This window comes from Triplophysa dalaica, chromosome 20 (genome assembly GCF_015846415.1).
Source record: "Triplophysa dalaica isolate WHDGS20190420 chromosome 20, ASM1584641v1, whole genome shotgun sequence".
NCBI lineage: Eukaryota > Metazoa > Chordata > Actinopteri > Cypriniformes > Nemacheilidae > Triplophysa > Triplophysa dalaica.
In genome coordinates this window covers 1,475,809-1,487,852 of record NC_079561.1, presented here as the reverse complement: position 1 = coordinate 1,487,852, position 12,044 = coordinate 1,475,809, and the positions used below count along the sequence as shown (strand labels likewise).

General features: G+C 37.3%; 1 protein-coding gene across 2 annotated transcripts in view; it reads left to right on the top strand.

Annotated features, from left to right (window-relative positions):
• Positions 1–12,037, top strand: part of LOC130409546 (inactive dipeptidyl peptidase 10) — a 38,662-nt gene extending 26,625 nt beyond the window's left edge. For both annotated transcript variants that reach the window (XM_056733581.1, XM_056733579.1), the window contains exons 12-25: positions 1,050–1,094; positions 1,269–1,373; positions 1,610–1,701; positions 3,204–3,251; positions 4,506–4,624; positions 4,717–4,764; positions 5,223–5,321; positions 5,705–5,771; positions 7,211–7,405; positions 7,663–7,717; positions 8,017–8,116; positions 9,097–9,155; positions 9,261–9,333; positions 10,183–12,037. In XM_056733581.1, the coding sequence (XP_056589559.1) occupies positions 1,050–1,094; positions 1,269–1,373; positions 1,610–1,701; positions 3,204–3,251; positions 4,506–4,624; positions 4,717–4,764; positions 5,223–5,321; positions 5,705–5,771; positions 7,211–7,405; positions 7,663–7,717; positions 8,017–8,116; positions 9,097–9,155; positions 9,261–9,333; positions 10,183–10,400 (1,323 nt within the window). In that variant the 3' untranslated portion in view covers positions 10,401–12,037. The remainder of the gene's footprint in view (positions 1–1,049; positions 1,095–1,268; positions 1,374–1,609; positions 1,702–3,203; positions 3,252–4,505; positions 4,625–4,716; positions 4,765–5,222; positions 5,322–5,704; positions 5,772–7,210; positions 7,406–7,662; positions 7,718–8,016; positions 8,117–9,096; positions 9,156–9,260; positions 9,334–10,182) is intronic.
• The last annotated feature ends 7 nt before the right edge of the window (positions 12,038–12,044 follow it).

The following is a 12,044-nucleotide window of genomic DNA, read 5'->3' as shown; positions in this document are numbered from 1 at the left end:
TTCTGGATGCTGATGGGTCAATACAGTGGTAAAATACATGACGTAGTTAAGCTAGTACAAATTATAATTCTGTTTTTTATTTACCTGTCCTCAAGTTGTTCCAAATCTGTATACATGTCTTTGTTCTAATGAAGACAGAGAAATATATTTGGAAGAATGCCTGTAACCAAACAGTTATTGGCCATCATTGACTAATATAGTAGGGAAAAATTGTTTATAAATGTCTTTGTTCTGTTGAACACAAAAGAAGATATTTTGAAGAATGTAGGAAAGCAAACCGTTCTGGGCAGGGGCAGACTGACCAGTAGAAAATTCTGTAAAAGAAAGGCCGTCACACCAGGGGCGGACTGGCGGACGTATTATAAATTCGAATGCACGCAACCCGAAGTCATAAGCCAGTCGGACACGTTTGCATGTAGCGCAATGAACACCAATCCCCCCCCCATGTCTACAAAATTGATAGAGGACCGATGTGGCCGGAAGAATCCAGGGCCAAATTTGCTAGCCAGTCCGCTCCTGGCTCTGGGACACTTTAACTACCATTGTCATTTTTTCAACTATGGGAGTCAATGGTGGCCAAGAACTGTTTGGTTACAAGCATTCATCCAAATATCTTTCTCTGTGTTCATCAGAAAATAAGACATTTATACCGATTTGGAACAACTTGAGGGTGAGTAAATGATGACAGAATTTTCATTTTTGCGTGAAGGGTCCCTTTAAAACAATTGTAAGATTCATTGTGACTATATTTAAAAGCGCACCCTGTCTAAAGAAGTTAGAGATGTCTTCGAGGTTCCTAATGGAGTGAATTTTGAACCGTAGTTGTTTCAGACAGCAGTGAGACAACACGTCTAAACTCCAGATAAACATGAAACATCCTTAATATGATTCCTGTTAGAATGATGGATGGACTGTCTCTGAGTCAGCCGATAAGTTTATTATGGAGTACACCTCTCGCTGGCAGGCTGAAGAGAATCAAACATTAAGGCACATATATTACGCATAAAATATGACATGTCTAATCTTTTTTAAATGTCTTTAATCTTCAGAGGCACCAAATGACGTTGGATTTTTGGCACAACAATCAACAACAGGTAAGTTTAGCCTCTCTCTCTCTCTCTCTCTCTCTCAAGGGAGACATTTAATCAATTTTCTGGCCATGTTGTACGCCTCATAAAAGCTGAAGACAGAAATGAATTGCATCAAAATGGTGTCATTTCTCATTGATCTGTTGTTGGTTGGTGTATTGATGGCGGCTTGTCCTACAGGACGAGCCGATGTTCACAGCAGATGGTTCCCTGTTTTATCTCATCCTGCCTGCCAAGCAAGGTGCCCGTGGGGAGTTTCTTCACATCGCCAGTCTCCCCGCTCAGGTCTGTGGATGGATTTCATTCTCTCACTGTGGATAATTAAATCGGATGCACACATAAACTTGTGAAAGTGTATGCAATTGAAGAAGTTTGTGTATCATTTTGGATTTTGCTTATTTTAAAATTGGAAAAAAAAAATGTAGTTGTATGGATTTGCATCTTTTTACTATCTCTTAAATGATGTCTTTTTTTTGGACATTTACAAATTAACAGTATAATCTTTCCTCTCTCCCTATCAGACTTTAACTCCTTCGGCTTCTCCTCGCTTCCTGACGTCAGGGAACTGGGACGTGACCTCACTATGTGCCCTTGATGAGGAGAACGATAAAATGTACGTGAGCTTTATACGAGCAAACCCCTCTGATGGAAAAACCTCAAGACTGTATTGTAAAGCCTCTCATCATCCACACTAACTACTTAATATGAGCAATTATGATATTATTTATGCCTTGTGATCACATTAAGCCTATTGAATCACTCAAGAGGGCACTTCATTAAAATTTATAAGATCATTTATTGTCGAGCTGGTCCTAATGACGGTGTCATTTACGTTTCTCTATTATTCTCTAATTATGACTTCATAAAACTGTCCATGTTAAATAATTATCTCAGAGGCAATTGCATCTTCTCTCTTTTCAGTGCTGATATGTCCAGCCCGGTCTTAAAATATGGTGATCTATATCGCTATCAAGGAGCACCATAAATTAACGACTTTGTTTTTAATCAAGTTCTCGTACTAAAAACTTTGGCGGATACTGGTGAAAATTGGTCGCAAGCTCAAATATAAGTACAAGAACAAGCAAAAGAAATCTGTGACGATGCAATTTTTATCTTTAAATATTTATTTGTCCATCAGTTAAAAATTAGAAGTCAATGAGAAAACGCCAATTAAAGTGATAGTTCACCCAAAAAAAAATCTGACATCATTTACTCACCCTCTTGTTATTTCAAACTTCTTCTGCAGAACACAAAATATTATATTTTGAAGATTATAGCCAAGTAACCAAACAACAGCGGTACACATAGACTTCTTTTGTATGGACACAAACTCAATGCAAGTCAATGGGGACCAGTGTAGTTTGGTTACCAACATTCTTAAAAATATATTATTTTGTGTTTGGCAGAAGAAAGAAAGTCGTACACGTTTGAAATTTCAAGAGGGTAAATAAATGATGACATAATTTTCATTTTGGGGTGAACCTAAAGGTTTTGTCAGATAAACATTTGGAACGATATTATAACACAATTTGAGATGTGAGTGATATGCTATTATGTGCATGTGTAATGTAAATAATGCTTTTAATAAAGAAAAGCCATAAATAATAATAAAACATGTTTTTGTATGTTAATAAAAAACACACAACAATGCACATTTTCTCAAAAATGTGAATGCCATTTAGAAACTTCAAAGAATTTGGTGTTGGTTTTGTGGCCACATACATTTTTACATATTTCAAGCAATCAGCATTTTATTTGAATAATCACAATCGTTTCATGGTCTTGTTCAGTGCTGACACATCTGCCACCGAATTGTTTACCAGTGGTGACACACTTTCCCATGTTTCCCCTAAACAAAACTATTTTGTTTGCCACAATTTACAACATATTCATTTGCACATTTATCCAAATAGCTTTCACAAGGGCAGGACTGAGAGAAAGGATTGCATGTCACCCATTTCCATACATTCTTGACAACAAACCTACTTGTTATTCGTCAGTATAAAGGTTGTGGGCACTATTAACAGAAGATAAATGACTTGACTACAAATACTACCTCAAACATCTGTAGCCAACTCCTGAAAGATTTTTCGTAATGTGAATTTTCTGCCGCAGATATTTCATGAGTACGGAGGAGTCGCAGCAGAGCAGACACTTATACAGGTGAGTCCTGTCTCAAACCAATACGTCTTTTCAGTCCTAATTGAGTTTTTTATCATCGCCGTCTTTGTATTCTGTGCCTCTCACGCTGTGATGCATATTTGCATCTAAATCAGGCTGACAGCATTTGCACACCCTGTTGTGAGATATTTCATATTCTCAATAATGTGTCTGGATTTTCGACATCCGTGTCCTCATTACCGATGCGCCGTGTTCCTTATATACATACAGACAATTCCAATTCTCCAGCCCTTGTTCATTGACGACTTGTTATTATTCATTAAAGTCTACCAGTGTATGTCTAAATGAACGGAGGTGTTTATTGGGGACATTTGTGAAAAGCAATGACGTTTTTTCCCCTCTGGTGAGCTCAAGGCAAGAAGCCCAGCTAATTCATTTAACAGGCTTAGAGAGAGAGAAAGGGGGCTTGAAAGAGAGATGGGCAGGGGAGGGAGGATTTAAAGTGTGTTCCCTAACCTTTGATTAATGCTTTAAGCCTCTCACTTGCTCTGCCAGGGCCACAAGCTCTCATAGATTTTTATTGCAATCCTCCGAGCAATATGGAGAGAGTGCAGAGGTACAGCGTTAGGCTTAAAGGATGATGGAATACGAATGGCATTACAAACTTAAAGGCGGGGTTAGCATTTTTTCAAATACACTTAAAAAACTTGGGCCGAGTACCGGCAGTAAGTCTGTGTCTCCAGATTGACTGAAGAAAGAGAGATGTCTTATTTATTACATAGAAGTATATGGTCTGTGGATTTTCAGGGTGAAAAGAAGGATAAAAATCAGGCAGGAGCATAAAAGTCAGGCAGGAGCACCCATGTTAATATTATGCTGCATTCACGTGCTCTCAGAATTATCAGAAACATGAGTTTACAGAGTAATAATTGCACATGAACTCCCTGTGATGTAGCGTTTTGATAGCCGAGTTGCCGAGATGGGCGGAAAAGTTTGAGGAACACATTTGCTTTATAGCATTATGAATATCATGTTCCGGATACAATATCTTTCTTATGTTTCTATTGTTTGCACTAATATGCATTTACCGTAAACGCTGCTTTACAATGGTGCAAAATAGTAACAAATGCACAAAAATATTTTTTTTATTTGAATATTTGTTCAATTTTTACAAAAAATGAATCCTTGTTTACTGTATGTTTTTCTCATATGAAAAACAGCTGTTTTAGAATGACTTTAGTGTGATTTTGATCAAATCAATGACGGGCTTTCATGAAATATGTACCTGTCACCTAGTGTGGAGCTGGGAGGAGTGTTTCATCGCCAGTGTCTTACATGCAACCTGTTCGAACAATGTAACTTCTACAAAGCAGACTTCAGTCCTAACAAGACATATCTTACTCTCCACTGCTTGGGTAAGATGTCTTTATTTCACCAACACACTTAAGCAGATGAAAGACAAACATATCTCATGTTATTCTTTTACATATCTGTCATATGTTTACAGGGCCGGGTGTCCCAAGAGTGACTATTCACAGCACAAGTGACCCATCCAGTGAGTGGGATGCTGTATTTTTCTCGTTAAGACTTGTTATGATGTCAACCATTATTTGCCTTCAGAAAAACATCGATTTTGTCAAATAGTTGTATATTAGATGTCAGCGTTTAGTGTTTGCAAAATTTTGTGTTGTATGCAAAAGGTGTTTGTAATGCATTAGGTCTGTAACTTTCATCTTTTGGAAGATAAAATGGATGAAAAAATCCCATTGGTTACAGTGTCGGAGGACCTAAGCCATAGGGATCATAATATCATTCAGACTTTGGGCAGCACATTTTTCAATAATTGTCGATCATTCTCAATATTTAAGACATACATTTTAGTAATATGCACTACTGTTTCATCAAACCTGAATTTTGCTGTCTTATTTTATAGTTAAAAACTCTGTAAATGCTAGATCATCCTGAGTTGAGTTTATGCCAAAACCTACTGAAGTTTGTGTACGGCTCTTGCAGAATACAAAGTGGTGGAAGACAACAGCCTCCTTTCAACATCTCTCGACACCAAAAGGCTTCCCGAGATGCTTTACCGCACATTTTCCACCGAAAACAACGGTAAAGATTCTTTAAATAACAAATTGCATTTCTCCTTCACCGCGAATTGATCTTAACCTTTTAAAAGCCAACTACATTTAAAAATCAATCAGATAATTGTTTCAGTTTTGTTAATTGGATCTTCACAGCTGCACACAGACTCTGGGGGGGTTTGCACCTGTCAACACGTGTGTATACATTGACATGCATTGTACATCCAGCCCCGGTATGATGGTTTGTGTGTGCGTAATGCGCATGAGAGCTTGTTAGAACCCAACAGGCTCGTGGGAGCTCATTTGCCAATGGTTAGAATATTGATGAGCCGGTACCCAGACTTCTTTGCAGTACGGTACAGCAACGGCGTCCTTTAGTTAGGTTGTAACTGTTTTTATGAATAATTACAGACCTAGATCTGAAGATGTCTTTGCCCCCTGGATACGATGGAAACCTCCACCCTCTTCTTATTATCATGTAAGTGTTTTCCCACACCTGTATTATTTCTTAAAAGGCAGCAGCATTATGGTTCAAGGAACAGAACATGAAAATTCTGTTTTTTTATTTGCCCACCATCAAGTTGTTCTAAATCTGTTCAAATTTCTTTGTTCTGATGAACACAGAGAAAGATATTTGGAAGAATGCTTGTAACCAAACAGTTCTTGGCCACCATTGACTACCATAGTTGGACAATTTTATTTATAAATGGCCTTGTTCTGTTGAACACAAAAGAAGATATTTGGAAGAATGTAGGAAAGTTCTCGGGCACTTTTGACTGCCATTGTTATTTTTCCTACTGTGGGAGACATTCCTCCAAATATCTTTCTCTGCGTTCATCAGAACAAAGAAATTTATGCAGATTTGGAACAACAGAATTTATATTTTTTGATGAACTGTCCCTTTAAGGGTTTTCACGCAGCTTTAGTGCACTGTGGACCGTAAGACTGTGTGGAGCGTCATTACAACGCAGCATCCAAAGTTTACCTAAAACTTTAACTCTTGCTGCACTACAAGTAAATTACATTATGACTCTTCTCTCTCTTTCATTGAGCAACATGTTTTATGAATGCTTCTGTATTAATAATAAGCAGTAAGTAAGTTAATTAACTCTTTCTCTGTTACCATTTCTTTTTAAGTTCCCGGCCATGCCATCATTTGTTATTATTTTCACAAAACTTTAATGGCCATGATAACATTTTTTTCAATGCTTATAGAAACATACAAAATATAAGATAAAAGAATATAGAGTTCTTGTTTCTGGAACTTTCAGAAAACGGGTAACAGCAGTCTGCCTCTATCTATCTATCTATCTATCTATCTATCTATCTATCTATCTATCTATCTATCTATCTATCTATCTATCTATCTATCAACAATTTATAGAGATAGCATATATATTTTATTTGTACTGTTGCAGCTGTCACAATGAATCTAAATCATGACTTTTCAAAGAATACCAGCTTATAAACCCCAGTCTGACATGAAGCTTTCCATGTGGCTTAGTGATAAGAGCATGGCACTAGCAATGCCAAGGTCATGGGTTTGATCCCAGGGGTTTGCATATAGAAATAAATGTATAATATAATGCAATGTAGATCGCTTTGGAAAAGGCGTCTGCCAAATGCATAAACGTAAATGTTTATTAATAAAACTGTTGTGAGAATATAAACAAATGAAAGTAATAATAATAAGCAATTCGATAAGGTATGCATGTTGCAAGAAAGAAGAGGTAAATACGGATACTTAATGTAACATGAAACGTTGAAATTACTCACTATAGTTTAACGTTTTTAAAAACCCGGTCATAAATGTTTTCAAAGAGCTCCGATGCAATTGAATGATCAGCTTGTTTGCAGATCTCCACAACTTACTTTTGCCTCCATCCATCGAATCCTCCTTTCTACCCACACCTTTAGTGATGCTGTTCCTGGTATGCCGTCCGTAACGGAGGAGTTCTCCCTGGGCTGGCCGGAGGTTTTGTCCAGTCTGCACGGTGTGGCGCTTGCGTGGATCGACATCCGGAGCCGATTGTCACAGGGGCAGAAAAGCAGCACTGTAGACCCTCGTAAACTAGGATCCCTACGGATCAAAGATCAGCTCGGTGTCATTGAGTGAGTCGTCCTCCGTATTCACTTATTAAGAATGATACCTATTACATCTGATTATGAATGCCTGATGTCGTGATGTTAGTTTTTCTTCCATATCTGCATGAAATATTGGTTTTCTAATTGAATTGAATCCTACTCGAGGGCAAGAAGCGATCTTTATATTTCAGCTGAGAGTTAATTCAGCCGTTGCATATGAAACGCTCACCATTTATCATGACCTAAAAATGCCATTTAAAATAAAGAGGAGTCTTGCATCACAGGTGGTTGAAGCAGCTGCCGTACATCGATGGGAGAAGAATAGCTTTGTATGGAAAGGTGAAGTATGAGTCTTGCTTTGGAATCTGATTGGATGAAATGCGTCTAAAGCTGTTTTACCATTTTTGCCCAATAAGCAACAAAAAATATTTGAATTGTAGCGTTGAGTCATAGTCGACTGGCAAGGAAAATCTCTATAAGATGATAAATAGTGTTAAACACACTGCCTCGTGTGACCTTTTGTTTTAATACTTGAACACATTATTGAAGACAGACTGACACTGAGTAGCAAATAATTGTTCTGTTTTTGAATATGTGCTGAATAAGAAGCAGCGATCTGACATTATTTGTCTTCACAGGGCTTCGGTGGATATTTAAGTTTGAAGATGTTGACAACAACTGATCGGATGTTTAAATGTGCTGCTGTTATGGCTCCTGTTACAGACTTCAAGCTCTACAGTAAGTGACGCTTTTCTACATTAAACAGAAGTAGAGCGATTATTCTTAGATCGCTTTGAACTGTGAAGAAAGTCCCGGAGTATATGAATATGAAGATAATAGCTCCATGGTACATATCTCTTTACAATCCCAGACGATGAATTTATTGCTCATAGGTAGCGCTTTCAAAACTAGATTTCAGAAATGTCTTGCAAGAATTTGGCAAATGTGATTTAAAAACAGATAAATGGAGTAGTTCACTTTCAAAATAAATGTTTATAATAATTAACTCACCCCATGTCATCCAAGATGTTTATGTTTTTGTTTCTTTAGTGGGAAAGAAATGAAGGTTTTTGATGAAAACATTCCAGGATTTTTCTCCATATAGTGACTTCAATGGACTCCAAAAGGTTGAAGGTCATAATGACAGTTTCATTGCAGCTTTAAATGATACCAGACGATGAATAAAGGTCTTATCTAGCGAAACGTTTCGATCGTTTCGCTAGATAAGACATTTATTCATCGTCTGGTATCATTTAAAGCTGCACTGAAACTGTTATTTGACCTTCAACCTTTTGGAGTCCATTGAAGTCGACTATATGGAGAAAAATCCTGGAATGTTTTCATCAAAAACCTTTATTTATTTTCGACTAAAGAAACAAAAACATAAAAATCTTGGATGACATGGAGGTGAGTAAATTATCATAAACATTTATTTTGAAAGTGAACTACTCCTTTAAGACAAGTTTTACGTTCTTTTGTGATTTCTCTTTTTATATGGTGGGAACGATGCCACAGAACTTTTGTGTAATCACGTCTATGTCTGACATGATCAGTACTGAGTCCCGATCTTCAAGGGCTGTTTTCCTGTTTGGTTTCAAACAGTGACAGGTGTTTGAAACCAAGGCCCCCCCTCATCTGTATATCATTGATTTAATATGTAGTATACATCACACAGACACTTTATGTGTGTAAATAACTGAATCATCTCTGTTTTTTAGGTGCCACTTTCTCAGAGAGATATCTGGGTCTCCCTGCAAAAGAAGAACATTCCTACGTGGTATAACATTCTTCTTCTTGGCTCTTTCTTTTATTGTCAAGCGTTATGTGGCTTTGATCCGAATATACTGTATTCACTGAAGTAATTATTCTGTTGTTTTTGCAGACTGCATCTTTGCTGGACGACATCCACAAGCTTAAAGATGAAAGTTTTCTCCTCATACACGGGACTGCAGATGGTCAGTGTTTCATAGCTACAGAAATCCCTCTAATATAAATAATTTGTGTCTCCTGTCAGGTTTTATGGTTTAACATTTTTTTGGCTTTTTTCTTTATTATTTTGTTTTCAGTGTTTTAAGTTAAGTTTTAAGTCTCTGTGTATAAATCTTTTATTTTAATTTAAATATTTTAGCGCACCCAAGGTTGAGTGTTAAATCACATAATGCATTTATAAATATGCTTAACGGTGTTGAATTTCAGAGGACCGCCAAGATATTGCTATCTGGTGAGATCTTATGTTTTATGAAGGCGTGATATAAAGTGTAACATTTTTGTCACGGTTGATGACGGATGATGCTGGCAGAATATAGAGTCCAAGCAAAGGATAATCCAAAATAGGTATTTTAATATAAAACAAAAAGGCAAACAGGGCAACAGGAACTCGGGAAACAATAACACGTAACATTAACAATACTCGACCAAGAACAGAGGGAGACACAGGGCTTAAATACAAAGGAAGACACTCAGGGAAAACAGAATCAGGTGTGGGACTAATTAACAAAGATGAAACACAAGTGGAAACTAATGAACTAATAACGAGATTGACAACGGGAGGAAAAACCCAAACAAAACATACAACAAAACGTCACAATTTTAAAACTGATACCGTATCGAAAAACTACATTCTAAAAATATGAAATTAAATTGTGGTCATTTTGATTTATTTTCATGTTTTGAGTCATGAGAGATGTTTCTACTGTTGTTTTCTAATCTATTCGTTGATTTTCTATATCTAATGTTGATCTATTATCTGTTGTCTATTTGATCTATTACCTGTGACGTTGTTTTGGTTGTGTGTTTGCATCTAGCTCGTGTTCACTTCCAGCACAGCGCTGAATTACTGAGTCGTCTGGTGAAAGTGGAGGCCAACTACACCCTTCAGCTGTACCCAGACGAAAGCCACAACTTAAGACTCGACCAGAGCATCCAGCACCTACACCGCACCCTCCTACACTACCTCCAAAACTGCCTCAAACACGACCCCTTCCTCGAAGCAGAGGAGGAAGAAGAGGAGGAGGAAGAATAATCTCTTTCGCTGTGTCTTCTGAAGAGCCTCCAAGCACCAATGTCTGACTTGTGTTATGCCACCAAGAGAACAAAGAGCAAATCTGGGCTCAGGAGGATCAAATCCACCAGCTATTTACAGCCAATACAATTTTCAAATATCATACCAATGAGCATAAATGTCGGAAGATGACAGAAGGGAGATGAAGCATACGGTCTACAAATGAAGACATATAAAGTCATTCAATATACATCTTTGATCAGGTTGTGGGTAAATGGGTAAAAGATGCTGCACAGGCATGTTCGATAGCCTTAATGTGCCACCTTGTGGTGAACGAAACTTCTTCAATAAACTGTTTGTGAGATGCACCATGGGTGGTAGGCTTTGAAGTAGCCTATACTGTGAAAGATTTGATTGAATTTAAATTGCAAAATATTCTTGGAACCTGTCTCTTGATATGCATGACAAACCGGCTGCATGGTGCTGTTTAACGTTTCAAAATCTCTGTGCCAAACCCTATAGGATCCTCTCCTAACACTGTTGAAATCGCACATTAGATGTCAGCACGTAGTGTGCCCGGACGGCCTGTTTAAAACCCGGAGAGCATCTTTAAAGCATTGCAGTATGGACAGGCTGTCCTCCCTATAAGGGTATAAAATCAATGGCACAATCTCAACATCACACTGCATGCTGCTGTTTACAGAAGCCCTTACATCAAATCTCTACGTTGAGGCATGCTGTCTGTATTTTCACACTGTATTTTCACCGGCAGACAAACAAGTGTTGTTTTGTCATTGTCATGCATATGCAGACATCATGTTTACATAAGAACTGTGCCAAACACTTTGTGACCAAACCTTTCGATATTAAGTGATGTTCTGAATGTGGCAGGTTGTGCATTTACTACATTTTTATTTCATTGCAATTGATATCCCTGTTAAATAAGTACTGTGACGGTAGCATGGTACGGTGGTAATACTCGGGTGTTTTGAGAATCATATTGTATTCTTATAACCATATTGCCAAACCTGTTTTTTTGTGTGGTATTGACATGCCATCGCAACAATATTTTAAAGAGTAGCATAATACTACCATGGACCATGTTAATAAAGCTAACGCAATGTAAAAATGTGCAAAAAATGGAACTAGGAAAGTGGCACTTTTCTGGTTAATTGTTAATTAATAATTGATAAATGCAGGTTTGAGAAACCAGAAGTTCACCAGCTCATAACACAGTGAACCCTGTTAATCAAAAGATATCATAAACTCATAACATAAATGATAACAGATTGGACAAAATAGCAATAAAAAGCAGTATTGATACTTTGAAGTAGGTTATATTGCTTATTATTGTGATGAAATGCATATCACAGTGTTGTCACCTGACTTGAACCTTCTCATTCGCCAATCAAATATTTACTTGGGAAACTTTTTGTGACCTTCATGTGTTGCTGAATTGTATGTATGTATGTAAAAACCTTGTAAGTTCCGTGCAAACCTTTTGATGCAAGTTACATATTTCAGAATGTTATATTGTACTGTTGCTCCAAGAAACTACAGAGCCATGCCAATGTCATAGGCAGCATGATGTCTGTTTGAATTGAACATCCTGTATCCATGTATTTGTTTTTGATTCCCTTTTTCCAATAAAGTCTTAAATCTTTG